We start from the raw sequence: 22,249 nt of genomic DNA on the forward strand, positions 1-22,249 counted from the left end.
ACGCAGTGACATTCTGTCCAATGATCCATCTCTTTCTGATACTCGTAAACCAGGAGAAGGCCATTCAGCCCCTCGAGTCTGTTCCACAAAACTTACACCAACACCAATCCCCCCTCCCAACCCCCACCCCAAATATCCACCTCTGTCCCATATCCTGTTAATAAGTTTGGTTCACAAAAATCCAACAATCTGTTTTAAAGTTAGTGATGAATCGAGCATCACTTACGATTCACAGGGACTGTTCTGGAATACTGTTCTTGGGGAAGCGCTCCCATGGTTTGGGAGCGTTAGTTATTGCTATTTTTCACCGACGGACAGTGAGGTTCGGCCAGAATCAGTCATTAGCATTGCTGTCCTTTGGCAATATTCCAATCTGATTGGCCCAGTGATTTATCAGACCAGTCTAGAGGAGAGCTGAGAGCTTGATTGAAATCAGATCAAACAGGCGCTTGCCTATTGAGGTAGTGTCCAGACTATCAGCTGCGAGGGCACTGTGAGTTAGAGCCAGAGTGTTCCCATCACCCAGAATCCAAACAGCTGCTCCCACAAAGTGAAACACGAGATTGTTTTGGTAGATAAGGCAAAGGAGAATCCAAAGAGCTTCTACAAAAACACAAAGGGCAAAAGAGTAACTAGGGAGAGAGTAGGGCCACTTAAGGATCAACAAGGTCATCAATGTGCGGATCCACAAGAGATGGGCGAGATCCTAAATGAATATTTCTCATCAGTATTTACTGTTGAGAAAAGTATGGATGTTAGGGAACTTGGGGAAATAAATCGTGATATCTTGAGGAGTGTACACATTACAGAGAAGGAGGTGCTGGAAGTCTTAAAGTGCATCAAGATAGATAAATCCCTGGGACCTGATGAAGTGCATCCCAGGACATTGTGGGAACCTAGGGAGGAAATTGCGGGTCCCCTCGGCAAGATATTTGAATCATCGACTGTCACGGGTGAGGTGCCTGAAGATTGGAGAGTGACAAATGTTGTGCCTTTGTTTAAAAAAGGGCTGCAGAGAAAAGCCTGGGAACTACAGGCCAGTGAGCCTCACATCTGTGGTGGGTAAATTGTTGGAAGGTATTTTGAGACACGGGATCTACAGGCATTTAGAGATGCAAGGACTGATTAGGGACAGTCAGCATGGCTTTGTGAGTGGAAAATCATGTCTCACAAATTTGATTGAGTTTTTTGAAGGGGTAACCAAGGAGGTAGATGAAGGCAGTGCAGTTGATGTTGTCTACATGAACTTCAGCGAGGCCTTTGACAAGGTGCCGCATGGCAGGTTGTTGCATAAAGTTAAATCTCACTGGATCCAGGGTGAGGTGTCGAAACGAATACAAAATTGGCTTCTTGAAGAATGTGGAGATGCCAGCGTTGGACTGGGGTAAACACAGTAAGAAGTCTCAACACCAGATTAAAGTCCAACAGGTTTATTTGGTAGTAAGCACCACTAGCTTTCGGGGTTTACCCCTTCATCAGGTGAGTGAGATTTCTTACTGTGTTCTTGATAGAAGCCAGAGGGTGGTTGTAGAGAATTGTTTTTCAAACTGGAAGCCTCTGACCAGCAGTGAGCCTCAGGGATCAGTGTTGGATCCACTGTTACTTGTCATTTATATTAATGATTTGGATGCGAATATAGGAGGCAGGGTTAGTAAGTTTGTAGATGACACTAAGATTGATAGTACAGTGGACAGTGAAGAAAGTTATCTCCAATTGCAACAGGATCTTATCAGTTGGGCCAGTGGGCTGATGAATGGCAGATGGAATTTAATTTAAACAAATGCAAGGTGATGCATTTTGGTAGATTGAACCAGGCAGGACTTACTCAGTTAATGGTAGGGCGTTGGGGAGAGTTACAGAACAGAGAGGTCTAGGGGTACATGTTCATAGCTCCTTGAAAGTGGAGTCACAGGTGGATAGGGTGGTGAAGAAGGCATTCAGCAAGCTTGGTTTCATTGGTCAGAACATTGAATACAGGAGTTGGAATGTTTTGTTGAAGTTGTATAAGACATTGGTGAGGCCACACTTGGAATATTGTATTCAATTCTGGTCATTCTATTATAAAAAGAATATTATTAAACTAGAAAGAGTGCAGAAAAGATTTACTAGGATGCTACCGGGACTCTGATGGTTTGAGTTATAAGGAGAGGCTGGGTAGACTGGGACTCTTTTCTCTGGAGCGTAGGAAGCTGAGGGGTGATCTTATTGAGGGCTATAAAATAATGAGGGGCACAGATCAGCGAGATAGTCAATATCTTTTCCCCAAAGATAGGGGAGTCTAAAACTAGAGGGCACAGGTTTAAGGTGAGAGGGGAGAGATACAAAAGTGTCCAGAGGGGCAGTTCTTTCACACAGCGGGTGGTGAGTGACTGGAACGAGCTGCCAGAGGTAGTAGTAGAGGCGGGTACAATTTTATCTTCTAAAAAGCATTTGGACAGTTACATGGGTACGATGGGTATAGAGGGATATGGGGCAAATGCAGGCAATTGGGTCCAGCTTAGGGGTTTCAAAAAAAGTGTGGCATGGACAAGTTGGGCCGAAGAACCTGTTTCCATGCTGTGAACCTCTATGACTCTATGGCCAAGGGTGGCACAGTGCTTAGCTCAGAGCGCCAGGGACCCTTGTTCAACCCTGCCTTGTGTCACTGTCTGTGTGAAGTTTGTACGTTCTCCCCATGTCTGCATGGGTTTCCTCCGGGTGCTCTGGTTTTCTCCCATAATGCAAAGATGTGCGCGTTAGATGGATTGGCCGTGTTAAATTGCCCCTTAGTGTCAGGGAGACTAGCTAGGGTAAATGCATGGAGTTATGGGGATTGCAGCCGGTGCAGACCCGATGGGCCGAATGATCTCCTGCACTGTTGGGATTCTGTGAAGACTCTTCACAGGAACATGAGCAGAAACTGTTTCACATCAGACCAAAAGCTTGCTCACAGAGAAAACATAGAATCAGGAGGAGGCCATTTGGCCCTTCAGTTTGGTCCTGGCTGATCATTGAATTCAATATCCTGATTCTCCCCCCTCCCCCCACTCTGCCATGTCCCTTCAGCCCGTTAACCCCTGGAGCTTCTAATCTCTTCCTCAAATCGGACGTTTTGACTTCAGTTACTTTCTGTGGGAGTGAATTCCACACATTCACCACCCTCTGGGTGAAGAAATCTCTCCTCATCTCAGCCCTAAAGATCTGCAGGCCACCATCTTCAAAAAGAGGCAGAGAGTCAGGGCCGGGGTATTGGAGAGGACCAGAAGCTGAGGATGAGAGTGTCGATTAAAACCAGACATAAACAAGAGGTCAGAGTGAGAGGGACACACAGATCCAGGAGGGTCAGAGGGGCTGATGTGATGAGTGGCATCTGTGCAACCAGTAATCCAGTGCCCCCCCCCCCCACACAATCTGTACCCCTAAAACCCCCCCCCACCGACACCCCAAACTAGCGACTGCCAGTGCTGCAGCCCCGCAGTGGGATTTGGCTGGGGAATCCCCGGGGATCCTCGCTGCTAGGTGGAGATGTGTTTATAAGTGGTGTTGGGAGTTCCCACCCTCTGACAGTGAATCGATTGCTGTGTGATCCTGTCAGGCTGCCATTCCCCTGCCTGCTGAATTATTGTTGTTGTTTGTGTTTCTCTGACAGCAGACGGAGCTCCCCGCAGCAAACGGCGCTGTGTCCTGGAGCGGAAGCAGCCGTACAGCGGGGATGAGTGGTACTCCGGCCCCGATACTGAGGATGAAGATAAGTCCGGAGTGACTGCTCTCAGTGAGTGACCTGAAGGAGGGGTTTCATCTCGTGCTAACCCATAACCGTCTTCAGACTAAAACCCTGCTCCTCTCATCTCTACCTTTCCTTACAGTATCGAGACGGGGGGGGGGGGCCATTCAGCCCCTCAGGTCAATTCCAGCATTTAATTAGATCACAGCTGAATCTTATTTCCATTTCGCAGCCTTTGATCCTTATCCCTGGATCCCCAAAACAATGACCTATCCATCACAGTTAGAAATAGCCCATTAACACCAGCGGAATGGAGAACTTCCCGGATTTGTAAGCGAGTGATTCCGAGCATCCCGTGCCCAGCCTGACCTGGTGATCGCAGTTACGTCGACGTTGCATGTTTTGTTCTTGATCTGAATTGTTAGACGTGGTGATTTTAATCCCCCTCCCTCCCCCCCCAACATCCCAGGCACAGGATGGCTCCGGGATGGTTTTCCCCAGTGCGGGAAACGGATTCAGGCTCCGGGCTTTCTATTCACCAGCATGCAGCACCACCTGGTGGCTGTCAGCTACACTGCCCCTGGAGCCTGTCTGGCTCTGTGTGTCAGTCTCTCCCTGTCTCCCTCCCTGTCTCCCTCCCGGTGTCCCGCTCCATCCCCTGTCCTCTCCCGCCCAGTGGGGTCTGTGTATGTTGATCCCTCTCTCTAAGTCTGACTGATGGAGCTGTCTCTGTTCTCTCTCTACAGATTGTAATGTTGTGGACTCCGCTCTCTCAGGCACTGTTCAGCCTTCGCCAGGTTCGAACCCCCTCCCACCAGTCACTGACAGCGCTCCTCCCAACGTCCCTCACAATCCGGTGGGAGCATCCTGCTTGAGGTCGGACAGCGGGATTCCGAGGAACCCCAGCAAGCCACCCTCCCAGTTTGTCTACGTATTCACAACTAACCTTGCCAACATGTGAGTAACAGCAGAACGTGCTGGAAATATTCAGCAGGTGTATCCCTGCATGGAAAAACAGCAGAGTTCCAGGTCGTTGACCTTTGATCAGAGCTGGAGGCAGTTTGAGATTTATTGGGTTTTAAACAAGTGCAGAGATGGGAGGGGAGAGGGAGGGGGTTTAGGTCTGAGAACACCATGTCTGACAGAGTGCTGATGATCTTTAAGATTACAACAGAGATAATGTTCCCACTTGCGGAAAAATGTCCATTTAAATAATAATTCCAACAGGGAATTCAGGAGAAACCTCTTTACCCAGAATGGGGAGGATGAGGGGCTCGCCCCCCCGCGGGGAGCCGGGGAGGGTGCGGGACTGGCCCCTGCGGGGAGCCGGGGAGGGTGCGGGCCTCGCCCCCCCGCGGGGAGGGTGCGGGGCTGGCCCCCGCGGGGAGCCGGGGAGGGTGCGGGGCTGGCCCCCCCGCGGAGCCGGGGAGGGTGCGGGGCTGGCCCCCGCAGGGAGCCGGGGAGGGTGCGGGGCTGGCCCCCCCGCGGGGAGGGTGCGGGGCTGGCCCCCCCGCGGGGAGGGTGTGGGGCTCGCCCCCTGCCGGGAGCCGGGGAGGGTGCGGGGCTGGCCCCCCCGCGGGGAGGGTGCGGGGCTGGCCCCCGCGGGGAGCCGGGGAGGGTGCGGGGCTGGCCCCCCCGCGGGGAGGGTGCGGGGCTCGGCCCCCGCGGGGAGCCGGGGAGGGTGCGGGGCTGGCCCCCGCGGGGAGCCGGGGAGGGTGCGGGGCTGGCCCCCCCGCGGGGAGCCGGGGAGGGTGCGGGGCTGGCCCCCGCGGGGAGCCGGGGAGGGTGCGGGGCTGGCCCCCCCGCGGGGAGCCGGGGAGGGTGCGGGGCTGGCCCCCGCGGGGAGCCGGGGAGGGTGCGGGGCTGGCCCCCCCGCGGGGAGGGTGCGGGGCTGGCCCCCGCGGGGAGCCGGGGAGGGTGCGGGGCTGGCCCCCCCGCGGGGAGGGTGCGGGGCTGGCCCCCGCGGGGAGCCGGGGAGGGTGCGGGGCTGGCCCCCCCCGCGGGGAGGGTGCGGGGCTCGGCCCCCGTGGGGAGCCGGGGAGGGTGCGGGGCTGGCCCCCCCGCGGGGAGGGTGCGGGGCTGGCCCCCCCGCGGGGAGCCGGGGAGGGTGTTGTTTGAAAGGTTGAGGGTTACATTAAGGATCGAGATGTGTTTTGTTCCAGGGCTGCTGAAGCTGTGATCCAGGGCCGAGCAGATTCGATCGTGGCCTATCACACACACAATGTGCCTCGCACAAAACTAGAACAAGTGTACGACCAGAAGGTCAGTGACAATCCAACAAGAACCTGCTTTTATTCAGCACCGAAAGCCTTCAACAACTTCCCAAGGAGAATTTCCCCTGGCATAACCAGGCAAAGCTGGAGGCCACTCGGCCCTCCTCTCTGCTCCTCCTCTCTGCTCCTCTCCTCCGTTCAAAGCCGTGCTCCATTTCCCAGCCACTGATATCCAGGTCCAACACAAACCCAGTTAGAAATCTCCAGCTGTGAGTGCTGCTCCACTCTACCACTGCCCAGTGTGTGAAACAGCTGGGAAGAGGCCACGTCCAGCAGAAACCTGAGCTGAAACAAATCGACACACTCTGTGCCTCGCTGAAGATGTGCTGCACTGTCAGAGGTGCCATTTCTGAATGTAATTCTGAACCTCCATTTTACCTGTTTGCAAGCAATGGCCGTCCCCTCAAACAACCTCACTAAAAGTAGACAGGTCACCACCTAGAGCAGATAGATTGACAGATGGACTCAGAGACGCAGTGAATCGGAAGCAATGTCTGAACTGCTGTATATTTTTTATTTACCTGTTCCTGGATTGTGGGTGTTGCTGGTCCAACCTGCATTCATTGTCCATTCCTAATGACCCCTGAGAAAGTGTAGGTGAGCTGTCACCTTAAATCTGCTGCAGTCTGAGTGGTGTAGGTACACCCACAGTGCTGTTAGGGAGGGAGATCCAGGATTCTGACACACAATTCACAAGTCTGTCTGGACCCAGTTACTAAAATCACTGCACTTACCTAAAGGAGTTTTTTTCAAAGTTTATTTATTTATTAGTCACAAGTAGGCTTACATTAACACTGCAATGAAGTTACTGTGAAAATCCCCTAGTAGCCATAGTCCGGTGTCTGTTCGGGTACACTGAGGGAGAATTTAGCATCTAACTAGCACGTCTTTGAGTGTGGGAGGAAACAGGAGCATCCAGAAGAAACCCACGCAGACACGGGGAGAATATGCAGACTCTGCACAGACACCCAAGCCAGGAATCGAACCCGGGCTCCCTGCTGCTGTGAGGCAGCAGTGCTCACCGCTGTGCCACCCTCACGAAAATCAGTGAATTAATTCAAAATTGCCTAAAGAGGGAGAGGTGTGGTTTAAATCACTAATAAATCCACTCAGTGGAACCCCAATCTCCTGGGTTTAAAATGGATTAAGATGACTGGCAGATATCAAAGTTGGAGCAAATGTGCTTCATATTTTCCTGTTGGCCTCAGTTTCTCAGAATGGTTATGAAATTATGCTGAGTCTCGATGCCCCTTACACTCGATACACTGTGGGAATAGCCAGAGCTTTTATGCACCTGTTTGTGGGTTTTAGAGAACAAGGTGAAATTGGGATGGTTTGGAATGTGGTGCCAGAATTGAGGAATAATTTCCTCTTTTTCTTTCTCATCGCCAGGCATCCGTTACCCTTCAGAAAGGATCTGGCCTTCCAGAGCAGGTGTCACTGAGCACACCTCCAGCCCATACCCCCCAACCCCAGAACCAGCCTCAGCCTTCAGCTCTCCAACCCCCCAGCTCCCTCCCCCAGGAGGCGCCACCTGGAGCTGAACCCATGCACTCGGATCTCGGCCCCAAATCAATGGAGAGTAACGGTGGAGCGGGAACACAGCCAGGGAACAGTCACGCCAACCTCGGCAGCACAGCCGGCAGTACAATGCCAGGGGTTCCGGTAGGAGATCCAGCCAATGGGGGAAGCGGAGAGGCCGTGAATCCAAATGGGAACGGATCGTTGGTCATGAACCTTCACCCTAATACCGAGGGGTTGTCCAAAGAGCAGCTGGAACACCGAGAACGTTCCTTACAGACTCTGAGAGACATTGAAAGGCTGCTGTTAAGAAGCAGTGAGAGTGAGTTCCCTATGAAAGGTAACTGTGGTCCAAATGGTCAAGGGGATGGACAACAGATGATGAAGAAAGTGGAGGAACCTTTACAGTCCATGATGTCGCAGACACAGACTCTGGCCGGAGTAGAGGGAGCAAATCTGGAGCACGAAGCAATGCACCATCAGGAGATGATGCAGCGGGAGCCAATGGGACAACAGGTGGGTATGATGATGAATCAGGTTAACCAAGAGAACCTGACTCCTGAACAGATAGCCTGGAGGAAGCTTCAGGAGGACTTTTACGAAGAGAAGCGGAGGAAGCAGGAACAAGCTGTGGTTCAACAAAGGACAATGCAAGAGATAATGATGCAGAGACCGATGGGGATGATGGTCCGTGGTCCACCCCCTCCCTATCACAGCAAGGCTGGAGAGCAGTGGCCCTCGGGAATGGGAAGCCGCTTCACGGGTCCCATTGAGGTTTCCGATTCCATGCAGCCTCGAGGGACTGCCCCTTTCTCCGGACCTCGGTTCCCCACCAATCAAATGCAGAGGGTTGGCGGGTACGGAGGGATGCCAATGGAAGCTTTAGGGTCAATGAATCCGATGCAGAGACCTGTACGACCCGGAATGGTGTGGCCCGATGACATCTCTCCCATGGCGGGAGGAGGGAGTTTCCCTCAGGGAGGAATGCCCTTCCATCCTGGCCAGGGAGACCCCGAGAGGTTCATGAACCCAAGGGCCAGGGAGGAGTTGTTGAGGCAGCAGTTGATAGAAAAGAGGCCGATGGGAATACAGCGACCGCTTAGCCTCAACAACACCAACAACATGGCTGGTATGTCACAGGGAATGGAGATGGAGAGAATGATGCAGGCTCAGAGACAGATGGAGCCAGGGATGTTTCCTGGCCAGTTGCCTGGAGATAATGTGAGTTCAAACCCAATGGGGTTGGACTTTGTTGGGTCGAGGGGTATGATGAGCCCCCCCTTAGGACAGACGGGACCCATGCGTGATATGGACTCATCGATGGGTCCTGGAAATGTCAATATGAACATGAATGTCAATATGAACATGAACATGAATCTCAATGTCCAGATGACTCCCCAGCAACAGATGATGATGTCACAGAAAATGAGGGCACAGGAAATGATGTCGCACCAGGTTCTGACCCCGGAAGAGATGGCGAGAGTCCGAGCACAAAATGGCAACGTGCTGATGGGGGACCCTCAGAAAATGTTGCCACAGTCACAGTTCCCAAATCACGGACAACAGGGTTTTCCAAGTGGTCAAGGACAATATTCTGGTATGTCTCAGGAAGTCACGAACATGGGCAATCCTGGGGAGATGTTCAGCCCTGAACAAGGCCCAATGCCTATAACCAGCATGAGTGGCACAGCCAGACTGAGCCATATGCAAATGGCTCCCACTTCCAATCAATCCAGTAACCATGGTAACGTGGGTACCATGCTTCCAGGGACCCAGCGGGGACTAGGCCGTCGGCCCTCTGACCTCACCATCAACATTAGTCAGATGAACTCTCCTGGGATGGGTCACCTCAAATCACCGACCATCAGCCAGGTACACTCGCCTCTGGTCAGTTCACCTTCAGCCAATCTCAAATCGCCTCAGACACCGTCTCAGTTGGTGAGTTTGACGTCCACCACAGCCTCGGCTCCAATCAAGTCTCCGCAGGTCATCAGCTCCTCGCTTCCTGTCCGCTCTCCAGCCAGCTCGCCCAGCCGTCTCAAATCACCCTCGATGTCCGTCGCTTCTCCTGGATGGACCTCATCACCCAAGACCACCCTCCCCAGCCCCGTAATCAGCCAGGGCAAACAGGCCATGGGCCTGAACTCTTCTGCCCCAATGGGAAACATCGAACAAGGTAAGGCTCAGTGAGTGAGGCCAAAACTCAAGTCCCCTGCCATGCCCACAGGCATTCTGATTTTGAAGATGTGACAATTTCAGTACAAAAGGCCATTCAGTGCTCAAACCTATCTTTAGTTTGATTGTAGACCCAGTAACTCTATCACCAACTCCTCCACCCTCACACTATGTCCCAGATCCTTTCACACCTGCCCCTCCCCACCCTATCCGCATCTCTCTCCCTCATGTTTATCTATCCTCCCTTCCACCCAGACCTTCTGTCTCACCTGCTCCCTGTGGGAGTGGGATGTCCCCTTCCTGGGATTTTCCTGATGGATTTCCAGCGACAGTTTCTATATTTATAATTCTGGAATTTGGTTTTCTCACAAATGGAAATATTTTTTCCCACTTTGACTCTTTAAATTCCATTATTTATTAGTGTCACATTAACGCTGCAATGAAGTTACTGTGAAAATCCCCTAGTCCCCATGCTCTGGTGCCTGTTCGGGTACACTGAGGGAGAATTTAGCACGGCCAGTGCACCTAACCAGCACATCTTTCAGACTGTGGGAGGAAACCAGAGCACCCGGAGGAAACCCACACAGAGAAGGGGAGACTGTGCAAACTCCACACACACAGTCACTGAAGCTGGGAATCGAACCAAATCCCTGGCACTGTGAGGCAGCAATGCTAACCATTGCAGACGTTTTATACAGACATTAGGAACAAGAGGGTGGCTAGAGAAAGATTTGGTCCACTAAAGGACAAAGGAGGGAAATTATGTGTTGAACCAAAGGACGTGGGTGAGATTCTTAATGAGAACTTTGTATCGATATTCACAAAGGAGAGGGACACATTGATGGATGGTGTCTCGGAGGGGTGTAAACCCTTTGGAACAAGTCATCATTATGAGGGAGGAAGTGTTAGGTGAATTAAAAAGCATTAAGGTGGACACATCCCCAGGGCCAGATGGCATCTATCCCAGATTACTGAGGGAGACGAGATAAAATTGCTGGGCCTCTAACAGCAAACTTTGTTTCTTTGTTTTCCACTGGTGCGGCCCTAGAGGATTGGAGGATAGCCAATGTTGTCCCATTATTTAAGAAGGGTAGCAAGGATAATCCGGATAATTATAGGCCAGTGAGCTTGACATCAGTGATAGTGAAATTGTTGGAGATGATTCTTCGGAATAGGATCTATACGCATTTGGAACTGAATGGTCTTGTTAGCGACATACAGCATGGTTTTGTATGAGGGAGGTCAGGTCTCACTAATTTAGTTGAGTTTTTTCAGGAGGTGACAAAAATGATTGATGAGGAAGGGCTGTGGATGTTGTCCACGTGGACTTTAGTAAAGCATTTGACAAGGTCCCTCATGGCAGGCTTGTGCAAAAGATTAAATCTCATGGGATCAGGGGTGAACTAGCTAGATGGATTCAGAACTGGCTTGGCCATAGAAGACAGAGGGTAGTGGTGGAAGGGAGTTTTTCTGAATGGAGGTCTGTAACTAGTGGTGTTCGCAAGGATAAGTGGTGGGACTTCTGCTGTTTGTAATATATATGAATGACTTAGAAGAAAACGTAGCTGGCCTGATTAGCAAGTTTGCAGATGATACTAAGATTGGCAGAGTTGCAAATAGTGATAAAGTTTGTCAGAGAATGCAGCAGATATAGTTAGGCTGGAAAAATGGGCGGAGAAATGACAGATGGAATTTAATCCGGACAAATGTGAGGTGATGCATTTTGATCGATCCAATTCAGATGGGAGTTACAAAATAAATGGCAGAACCATCAGGAGCATAGACACACAGAGAATCTGGGAGTACAGGTCTACAGATCCTTAAAAATGGCAGCACAGATGAAAAAGGTGATGAGGAAAGCATATGGCACGCTTGCCTTCATCAGATGGGGCATTTGAGTATAAAAGTTAGCAAATTATGTTACAGTTGTATGAAACATTGATTATAGGCCATATTTGGAATACTGTATCCAATTCTGGTCACCACACTGCCAGAAGGAGGCTTTGGAGAGAGTGCAGAAAAGGTTTACCAGAATATTGCCTGGTATAGAGGGTATTAGCTGTAAGGAGAGATTGAATAAACTGGAATTGTTCTCCTTGGAAAGAAGGAGGCCAAGGGGTGACCTGATTATAAAATTATGAGAGGTATGTGGCAGGCGGGACTGTTCACAGACACTGCTTTGGTTGTTGACTGATTTGTCAGTTTATAGTTTTGCCCACAAGATGGTGCTGCCTCCCACTAAAATTGCTGAACTCTTCACAGCCAAAGTAATGACCCTCCCCTCCCTCCAACCCTGTACACGCTGACCAACCCCTGCCCCCCCCACCTCACCCACCCCCAGGACACGCCCACCTCCCAGGCACACTGGACCCCCCCACCCCCACCCCAGCTTGGTTTCAGTGATTCGGTCTTGACTCTCAGGCTGACACTGAGTGACAGACCCGGCCCCCTGGGGGATTATTCAATACATTTCGGAAAGTTTTCCCCTCCCTGAGGATAATCCTGACCCTGGGGAGCGGGGAGGACGGTTTTCGAGATTCGGAGAATGTGGGGAAGTTGACATCACCAGCCTCCCTGTCCCGGATTCGGGAGAGATCCGTCCCGACAGTACGCTGTCTCGAACCTGTGGGACTGGTCACATTGTAAACTCTCAGACAGACCTGCACGAACGTGCGATGGGTCACCCACACATCAGTATTCAGATCATGATAATAATCAAAATATTCTGAAGCTCCAATCACTAAACCTGTGTGTGTGGGACCCGTACCCCAGTGAGAGTCAGTGTGTGTGGGAGCCGTACCCCAGTGAGGGTCAGTGTGTGTGGGAGCCGTACCCCAGTGAGAGTCAGTGTGTGTGGGACCCGTACCCCAGTGAGAGTCAGTGTGTGTGGGACCCGTACCCCAGTGAGAGTCAGTGTGTGTGGGACCCGTACCCCAGTGAGAGTCAGTGTGTGTGGGACCCGTACCCCAGTGAGAGTCAGTGTGTGTGGGACCCCAGTGAGAGTCAGTGTGTGTGGGACCCCAGTGAGAGTCAGTGTGTGTGGGACCCGTACCCCAGTGAGAGTCAGTGTGTGTGGGAGCCGTACCCCAGTGAGGGTCAGTGTGTGTGGGACCCGTACCCCAGTGAGGGTTAGTGTGTGTGGGAGCCGTACCCCAGTGAGAGTCAGTGTGTGTGGGAGCCGTACCCCAGTGAGAGTCAGTGTGTGTGGGACCCGTACCCCAGTGAGGGTCAGTGTGTGTGTGTGGGACCCATACCCCAGTGAGGGTCAGTGTGTGTGGGACGCGTACCCCAGTGAGGGTCAGTGTGTGTGGGACGCGTACCCCAGTGAGAGTCAGTGTGTGTGGGAGCCGTACCCCAGTGAGGGTCAGTGTGTGTGGGAGCCGTACCCCAGTGAGGGTCAGTGTGTGTGGGACCCGTACCCCAGTGAGGGTCAGTGTGTGTGGGACCCGTACCCCAGTGAGGGTCAGTGTGTGTGGGACGCGTACCCCAGTGAGAGTCAGTGTGTGTGGGAGCCGTACCCCAGTGAGGGTCAGTGTGTGTGGGACCCCAGTGAGAGTCAGTGTGTGTGGGACCCGTACCCCAGTGAGAGTCAGTGTGTGTGGGAGCCGTACCCCAGTGAGGGTCAGTGTGTGTGGGACCCCAGTGAGAGTCAGTGTGTGTGGGACCCGTACCCCAGTGAGAGTCAGTGTGTGTGGGAGCCGTACCCCAGTGAGAGTCAGTGTGTGTGGGAGCCGTACCCCAGTGAGAGTCAGTGTGTGTGGGACCCCAGTGAGAGTCAGTGTGTGTGGGACCCGTACCCCAGTGAGAGTCAGTGTGTGTGGGAGCCGTACCCCAGTGAGGGTCAGTGTGTGTGGGACCCGTACCCCAGTGAGGGTTAGTGTGTGTGGGAGCCGTACCCCAGTGAGAGTCAGTGTGTGTGGGAGCCGTACCCCAGTGAGAGTCAGTGTGTGTGGGACCCGTACCCCAGTGAGGGTCAGTGTGTGTGTGTGGGACCCATACCCCAGTGAGGGTCAGTGTGTGTGGGACGCGTACCCCAGTGAGGGTCAGTGTGTGTGGGACGCGTACCCCAGTGAGAGTCAGTGTGTGTGGGAGCCGTACCCCAGTGAGGGTCAGTGTGTGTGGGAGCCGTACCCCAGTGAGGGTCAGTGTGTGTGGGACCCGTACCCCAGTGAGGGTCAGTGTGTGTGGGACCCGTACCCCAGTGAGGGTCAGTGTGTGTGGGACGCGTACCCCAGTGAGAGTCAGTGTGTGTGGGAGCCGTACCCCAGTGAGGGTCAGTGTGTGTGGGACGCGTACCCCAGTGAGAGTCAGTGTGTGTGGGAGCCGTACCCCAGTGAGGGTCAGTGTGTGTGGGACCCGTACCCCAGTGAGGGTCAGTGTGTGTGGGACCCGTACCCCAGTGAGAGTCAGTGTGTGTGGGACCCGTACCCCAGTGAGAGTCAGTGTGTGTGGGACCCGTACCCCAGTGAGAGTCAGTGTGTGTGGGAGCCGTACCCCAGTGAGAGTCAGTATGTGTGGGACGCGTACCCCAGTGAGGGTCAGTGTGTGTGGGACCCGTACCCCAGTGAGGGTCAGTGTGTGTGGGACCCGTACCCCAGTGAAAGTCAGTGTGTGTGGGAGCCGTACCCCAGTGAGGGTCAGTGTGTGTGGGACCCGTACCCCAGTGAGAGTCAGTGTGTGTGGGAGCCGTACCCCAGTGAGAGTCAGTGTGTGTGGGAGCCGTACCCCAGTGAGAGTCAGTGTGTGTGGGACCCGTACCCCAGTGAGGGTCAGTGTGTGTGGGACCCGTACCCCAGTGAGAGTCAGTGTGTGTGGGAGCCGTACCCCAGTGAGGGTCAGTGTGTGTGGGAGCCGTACCCCAGTGAGAGTCAGTGTGTGTGGGAGCCGTACCCCAGTGAGAGTCAGTGTGTGTGGGACCCGTACCCCAGTGAGAGTCAGTGTGTGTGGGACCCGTACCCCAGTGAGGGTCAGTGTGTGTGGGACCCGTACCCCAGTGAGGGTCAGTGTGTGTGTGTGGGACGCGTACCCCAGTGAGGGTCAGTGTGTGTGGGACGCGTACCCCAGTGAGGGTCAGTGTGTGTGGGACGCGTACCCCAGTGAGGGTCAGTGTGTGTGGGACCCGTACCCCAGTGAGGGTCAGTGTGTGTGGGACCCGTACCCCAGTGAGGGTCAGTGTGTGTGGGACGCGTACCCCAGTGAGAGTCAGTGTGTGTGGGAGCCGTACCCCAGTGAGGGTCAGTGTGTGTGGGACCCCAGTGAGAGTCAGTGTGTGTGGGACCCGTACCCCAGTGAGAGTCAGTGTGTGTGGGAGCCGTACCCCAGTGAGGGTCAGTGTGTGTGGGACCCCAGTGAGAGTCAGTGTGTGTGGGACCCGTACCCCAGTGAGAGTCAGTGTGTGTGGGAGCCGTACCCCAGTGAGAGTCAGTGTGTGTGGGAGCCGTACCCCAGTGAGAGTCAGTGTGTGTGGGACCCCAGTGAGAGTCAGTGTGTGTGGGACCCGTACCCCAGTGAGAGTCAGTGTGTGTGGGAGCCGTACCCCAGTGAGGGTCAGTGTGTGTGGGACCCGTACCCCAGTGAGGGTTAGTGTGTGTGGGAGCCGTACCCCAGTGAGAGTCAGTGTGTGTGGGAGCCGTACCCCAGTGAGAGTCAGTGTGTGTGGGACCCGTACCCCAGTGAGGGTCAGTGTGTGTGTGTGGGACCCATACCCCAGTGAGGGTCAGTGTGTGTGGGACGCGTACCCCAGTGAGGGTCAGTGTGTGTGGGACGCGTACCCCAGTGAGAGTCAGTGTGTGTGGGAGCCGTACCCCAGTGAGGGTCAGTGTGTGTGGGAGCCGTACCCCAGTGAGGGTCAGTGTGTGTGGGACCCGTACCCCAGTGAGGGTCAGTGTGTGTGGGACCCGTACCCCAGTGAGGGTCAGTGTGTGTGGGACGCGTACCCCAGTGAGAGTCAGTGTGTGTGGGAGCCGTACCCCAGTGAGGGTCAGTGTGTGTGGGACGCGTACCCCAGTGAGAGTCAGTGTGTGTGGGAGCCGTACCCCAGTGAGGGTCAGTGTGTGTGGGACCCGTACCCCAGTGAGGGTCAGTGTGTGTGGGACCCGTACCCCAGTGAGAGTCAGTGTGTGTGGGACCCGTACCCCAGTGAGAGTCAGTGTGTGTGGGACCCGTACCCCAGTGAGAGTCAGTGTGTGTGGGAGCCGTACCCCAGTGAGAGTCAGTATGTGTGGGACGCGTACCCCAGTGAGGGTCAGTGTGTGTGGGACCCGTACCCCAGTGAGGGTCAGTGTGTGTGGGACCCGTACCCCAGTGAAAGTCAGTGTGTGTGGGAGCCGTACCCCAGTGAGGGTCAGTGTGTGTGGGACCCGTACCCCAGTGAGAGTCAGTGTGTGTGGGAGCCGTACCCCAGTGAGAGTCAGTGTGTGTGGGAGCCGTACCCCAGTGAGAGTCAGTGTGTGTGGGACCCGTACCCCAGTGAGGGTCAGTGTGTGTGGGACCCGTACCCCAGTGAGAGTCAGTGTGTGTGGGAGCCGTACCCCAGTGAGGGTCAGTGTGTGTGGGAGCCGTACCCCAGTGAGAGTCAGTGTGTGTGGGAGCCGTACCCCAGTGAGAGTCAGTGTGTGTGGGACCCGTAGCCCAGTGAGAGTCAGTGTGTGTGGGACCCGTACCCCAGTGAGGGTCAGTGTGTGTGGGACCCGTACCCCAGTGAGGGTCAGTGTGTGTGTGTGGGACGCGTACCCCAGTGAGGGTCAGTGTGTGTGGGACGCGTACCCCAGTGAGGGTCAGTGTGTGTGGGACGCGTACCCCAGTGAGAGTCAGTGTGTGTGGGAGCCGTACCCCAGTGAGGGTCAGTGTGTGTTGGAGCCGTACCCCAGTGAGGGTCAGTGTGTGTGGGACCCGTACCCCAGTGAGGGTCAGTGTGTGTGGGACCCGTACCCCAGTGAGGGTCAGTGTGTGTGGGACGCGTACCCCAGTGAGAGTCAGTGTGTGTGGGAGCCATACCCCAGTGAGGGTCAGTGTGTGTGGGACGCGTACCCCAGTGAGAGTCAGTGTGTGTGGGAGCCGTACCCCAGTGAGGGTCAGTGTGTGTGGGACCCGTACCCCAGTGAGGGTCAGTGTGTGTGGGAGCCGTACCCCAGTGAGAGTCAGTGTGTGTGGGACCCGTACCCCAGTGAGAGTCAGTGTGTGTGGGACCCGTACCCCAGTGAGAGTCAGTGTGTGTGGGACCCATACCCCAGTGAGAGTCAGTGTGTGTGGGAGCCGTACCCCAGTGAGGGTCAGTGTGTGTGGGAGCCGTACCCCAGTGAGAGTCAGTGTGTGTGGGACCCGTACCCCAGTGAGAGTCAGTGTGTGTGGGAGCCGTACCCCAGTGAGAGTCAGTGTGTGTGGGACCCGTACCCCAGTGAGGGTCAGTGTGTGTGGGACCCGTACCCCAGTGAGGGTTAGTGTGTGTGGGACCCGTACCCCAGTGAGGGTCAGTGTGTGTGGGACCCGTACCCCAGTGAGAGTCAGTGTGTGTGGGAGCCGTACCCCAGTGAGGGTCAGTGTGTGTGGGACCCCAGTGAGAGTCAGTGTGTGTGGGACCCGTACCCCAGTGAGAGTCAGTGTGTGTGGGAGCCGTACCCCAGTGAGAGTCAGTGTGTGTGGGAGCCGTACCCCAGTGAGAGTCAGTGTGTGTGGGACCCCAGTGAGAGTCAGTGTGTGTGGGAGCCGTACCCCAGTGAGAGTCAGTGTGTGTGGGAGCCGTACCCCAGTGAGGGTCAGTGTGTGTGGGACCCGTACCCCAGTGAGGGTCAGTGTGTGTGTGTGGGACCCATACCCCAGTGAGGGTCAGTGTGTGTGGGACGCGTACCCCAGTGAGGGTCAGTGTGTGTGGGACGCGTACCCCAGTGAGAGTCAGTGTGTGTGGGAGCCGTACCCCAGTGAGGGTCAGTGTGTGTGGGAGCCGTACCCCAGTGAGGGTCAGTGTGTGTGGGACCCGTACCCCAGTGAGGGTCAGTGTGTGTGGGACCCGTACCCCAGTGAGGGTCAGTGTGTGTGGGACGCGTACCCCAGTGAGAGTCAGTGTGTGTGGGAGCCGTACCCCAGTGAGGGTCAGTGTGTGTGGGACGCGTACCCCAGTGAGAGTCAGTGTGTGTGGGAGCCGTACCCCAGTGAGGGTCAGTGTGTGTGGGACCCGTACCCCAGTGAGGGTCAGTGTGTGTGGGACCCGTACCCCAGTGAGAGTCAGTGTGTGTGGGACCCGTACCCCAGTGAGAGTCAGTGTGTGTGGGACCCGTACCCCAGTGAGAGTCAGTGTGTGTGGGAGCCGTACCCCAGTGAGAGTCAGTATGTGTGGGACGCGTACCCCAGTGAGGGTCAGTGTGTGTGGGACCCGTACCCCAGTGAGGGTCAGTGTGTGTGGGACCCGTACCCCAGTGAAAGTCAGTGTGTGTGGGAGCCGTACCCCAGTGAGGGTCAGTGTGTGTGGGACCCGTACCCCAGTGAGAGTCAGTGTGTGTGGGAGCCGTACCCCAGTGAGAGTCAGTGTGTGTGGGAGCCGTACCCCAGTGAGAGTCAGTGTGTGTGGGACCCGTACCCCAGTGAGGGTCAGTGTGTGTGGGACCCGTACCCCAGTGAGAGTCAGTGTGTGTGGGAGCCGTACCCCAGTGAGGGTCAGTGTGTGTGGGAGCCGTACCCCAGTGAGAGTCAGTGTGTGTGGGAGCCGTACCCCAGTGAGAGTCAGTGTGTGTGGGACCCGTACCCCAGTGAGAGTCAGTGTGTGTGGGACCCGTACCCCAGTGAGGGTCAGTGTGTGTGGGACCCGTACCCCAGTGAGGGTCAGTGTGTGTGTGTGGGACGCGTACCCCAGTGAGGGTCAGTGTGTGTGGGACGCGTACCCCAGTGAGGGTCAGTGTGTGTGGGACGCGTACCCCAGTGAGGGTCAGTGTGTGTGGGACCCGTACCCCAGTGAGGGTCAGTGTGTGTGGGACCCGTACCCCAGTGAGGGTCAGTGTGTGTGGGACGCGTACCCCAGTGAGAGTCAGTGTGTGTGGGAGCCGTACCCCAGTGAGGGTCAGTGTGTGTGGGACCCCAGTGAGAGTCAGTGTGTGTGGGACCCGTACCCCAGTGAGAGTCAGTGTGTGTGGGAGCCGTACCCCAGTGAGGGTCAGTGTGTGTGGGACCCCAGTGAGAGTCAGTGTGTGTGGGACCCGTACCCCAGTGAGAGTCAGTGTGTGTGGGAGCCGTACCCCAGTGAGAGTCAGTGTGTGTGGGAGCCGTACCCCAGTGAGAGTCAGTGTGTGTGGGACCCCAGTGAGAGTCAGTGTGTGTGGGACCCGTACCCCAGTGAGAGTCAGTGTGTGTGGGAGCCGTACCCCAGTGAGGGTCAGTGTGTGTGGGACCCGTACCCCAGTGAGGGTTAGTGTGTGTGGGAGCCGTACCCCAGTGAGAGTCAGTGTGTGTGGGAGCCGTACCCCAGTGAGAGTCAGTGTGTGTGGGACCCGTACCCCAGTGAGGGTCAGTGTGTGTGTGTGGGACCCATACCCCAGTGAGGGTCAGTGTGTGTGGGACGCGTACCCCAGTGAGGGTCAGTGTGTGTGGGACGCGTACCCCAGTGAGAGTCAGTGTGTGTGGGAGCCGTACCCCAGTGAGGGTCAGTGTGTGTGGGAGCCGTACCCCAGTGAGGGTCAGTGTGTGTGGGACCCGTACCCCAGTGAGGGTCAGTGTGTGTGGGACCCGTACCCCAGTGAGGGTCAGTGTGTGTGGGACGCGTACCCCAGTGAGAGTCAGTGTGTGTGGGAGCCGTACCCCAGTGAGGGTCAGTGTGTGTGGGACGCGTACCCCAGTGAGAGTCAGTGTGTGTGGGAGCCGTACCCCAGTGAGGGTCAGTGTGTGTGGGACCCGTACCCCAGTGAGGGTCAGTGTGTGTGGGACCCGTACCCCAGTGAGAGTCAGTGTGTGTGGGACCCGTGCCCCAGTGAGAGTCAGTGTGTGTGGGACCCGTACCCCAGTGAGAGTCAGTGTGTGTGGGAGCCGTACCCCAGTGAGAGTCAGTATGTGTGGGACGCGTACCCCAGTGAGGGTCAGTGTGTGTGGGACCCGTACCCCAGTGAGGGTCAGTGTGTGTGGGACCCGTACCCCAGTGAAAGTCAGTGTGTGTGGGAGCCGTACCCCAGTGAGGGTCAGTGTGTGTGGGACCCGTACCCCAGTGAGAGTCAGTGTGTGTGGGAGCCGTACCCCAGTGAGAGTCAGTGTGTGTGGGAGCCGTACCCCAGTGAGAGTCAGTGTGTGTGGGACCCGTACCCCAGTGAGGGTCAGTGTGTGTGGGACCCGTACCCCAGTGAGAGTCAGTGTGTGTGGGAGCCGTACCCCAGTGAGGGTCAGTGTGTGTGGGAGCCGTACCCCAGTGAGAGTCAGTGTGTGTGGGAGCCGTACCCCAGTGAGAGTCAGTGTGTGTGGGACCCGTACCCCAGTGAGAGTCAGTGTGTGTGGGACCCGTACCCCAGTGAGGGTCAGTGTGTGTGGGACCCGTACCCCAGTGAGGGTCAGTGTGTGTGTGTGGGACGCGTACCCCAGTGAGGGTCAGTGTGTGTGGGACGCGTACCCCAGTGAGGGTCAGTGTGTGTGGGACGCGTACCCCAGTGAGAGTCAGTGTGTGTGGGAGCCGTACCCCAGTGAGGGTCAGTGTGTGTGGGAGCCGTACCCCAGTGAGGGTCAGTGTGTGTGGGACCCGTACCCCAGTGAGGGTCAGTGTGTGTGGGACGCGTACCCCAGTGAGAGTCAGTGTGTGTGGGAGCCATACCCCAGTGAGGGTCAGTGTGTGTGGGACGCGTACCCCAGTGAGAGTCAGTGTGTGTGGGAGCCGTACCCCAGTGAGGGTCAGTGTGTGTGGGACCCGTACCCCAGTGAGGGTCAGTGTGTGTGGGAGCCGTACCCCAGTGAGAGTCAGTGTGTGTGGGACCCGTACCCCAGTGAGAGTCAGTGTGTGTGGGACCCGTACCCCAGTGAGAGTCAGTGTGTGTGGGACCCATACCCCAGTGAGAGTCAGTGTGTGTGGGAGCCGTACCCCAGTGAGGGTCAGTGTGTGTGGGAGCCGTACCCCAGTGAGAGTCAGTGTGTGTGGGACCCGTACCCCAGTGAGAGTCAGTGTGTGTGGGACCCGTACCCCAGTGAGGGTCAGTGTGTGTGGGACCCGTACCCCAGTGAGGGTTAGTGTGTGTGGGACCCGTACCCCAGTGAGGGTCAGTGTGTGTGGGAGCCGTACCCCACTGAGAGTCAGTGTGTGTGGGAGCCGTACCCCAGTGAGAGTCAGTGTGTGTGGGACCCGTACCCCAGTGAGAGTCAGTGTGTGTGGGAGCCGTTCCCCAGTGAGAGTCAGTGTGTGTGGGACCCGTACCCCAGTGAGGGTCAGTGTGTGTGGGACCCGTACCCCAGTGGGAGTCAGTGTGTGTGGGAGCCGTACCCCAGTGAGAGTCAGTGTGTGTGGGAGCCGTACCCCAGTGAGGGTGTTTTTGTGAGGTTTAAATGAACGCACAGATTCTAGCGAGTGTTTTGGAATTCCTTCCTGTTTGTCTAGTTGCTCCAGTTTGATTGGGGCCAATATTATTTGAATGTTGTTTACTCTTGATTTCCAGGACCAATGGCCTCTGCTCCCCGTCCTAGCCCTGCCCTGCCTTACAATTCGCCCGAATCAACACCTTCCCAGAATCCCCTCTCGCTGATGATGTCGCAGATGTCCAAGTACGCCATGCCGAGTTCCACCCCTCTTTACCACGATGCCATCAAAACCATCGCCACCTCCGATGACGAGCTGATTCCAGAGCGATCGATGGCAATGATCCAGCCCACCAGCGTCCCCGGTGAGTGAGGCAAGGCTGAGAGCTATCCCATTCATCGAGCGTCTGTCATTGACACTGCAGAGCCCATCACGGATAACGGACTGTGTTTCAAAGTGTGATCACTGTCGTAATGTCGCAATCACAGCCGCCAGTCTGTGCAAAGCAAGATCCCACAGTCGCAGTGTGATATTGAGCGGATAATCTAGCTTTCCATGATATTAATGAGGGATAAATATCGAATGTTTGTCAATCTTTGAGAAAGCTCTATGGGTTCTTCATTCCACAATCAGTGTCAGAGTCCCAAGCTCTGGAATTCCTGCCAAGTCCCACTCCCTGAAATCTGCAGCAGTCACCATCATATGATCACAACTATAGAATCCCTACAGTGCAGAAGGAGGCCATTTGGCCCATCAGCTCTGCACTGAGCACAATCCTACCCAGGCTCTATCCCCACAACTCCATGCATTTACCCTAGCTAGATCCTGACACTAAGATGCAATTTAGCACAGCCAAACTATCTAACCCACACATCTTTTAGACTGTGCGAGGAAACCCACCCAGACATGGGGAGAACGTGCAGACTCCATACCGACTGTGACCCAAGCCAGGATTGAACCTGGGTCCCTGGCACTGTGAGGCAGCAGTGCTAACCATTGTGAAACCTCCTGATTTAACTTAGTCTTCATTTTCTTTCATGATACACCTGAAGATGATTTAGAATCTTGTTACTGTTCTCAGGTTAGGATGTCAGTGCAAGTTGTTGC

At 55.4% G+C, this 22,249-nt stretch overlaps 1 protein-coding gene across 3 annotated transcripts in view; it reads left to right on the forward strand.

Annotated features, from left to right (window-relative positions):
• bcl9l (bcl9 like) overlaps positions 1-22,249 on the forward strand; it is a 132,532-nt gene that overhangs the window by 109,033 nt on the left and 1,250 nt on the right. For 2 of the 3 annotated variants that reach the window (XM_080214548.1, XM_080214549.1), the window contains exons 4-8: positions 3,629-3,751; positions 4,450-4,660; positions 5,866-5,965; positions 7,369-9,673; positions 21,282-21,506. In XM_080214548.1, coding sequence (XP_080070674.1) covers positions 3,629-3,751; positions 4,450-4,660; positions 5,866-5,965; positions 7,369-9,673; positions 21,282-21,506 — 2,964 coding nt within the window. The remainder of the gene's footprint in view (positions 1-3,628; positions 3,752-4,449; positions 4,661-5,865; positions 5,966-7,368; positions 9,674-21,281; positions 21,507-22,249) is intronic. The other variant, XM_080214550.1, reaches the window with a different exon arrangement.

Source organism: Carcharhinus amblyrhynchos, chromosome 29, assembly GCF_965287045.1.
Source record: "Carcharhinus amblyrhynchos chromosome 29, sCarAmb.v2.hapA, whole genome shotgun sequence".
Taxonomy (NCBI): domain Eukaryota; kingdom Metazoa; phylum Chordata; class Chondrichthyes; order Carcharhiniformes; family Carcharhinidae; genus Carcharhinus; species Carcharhinus amblyrhynchos.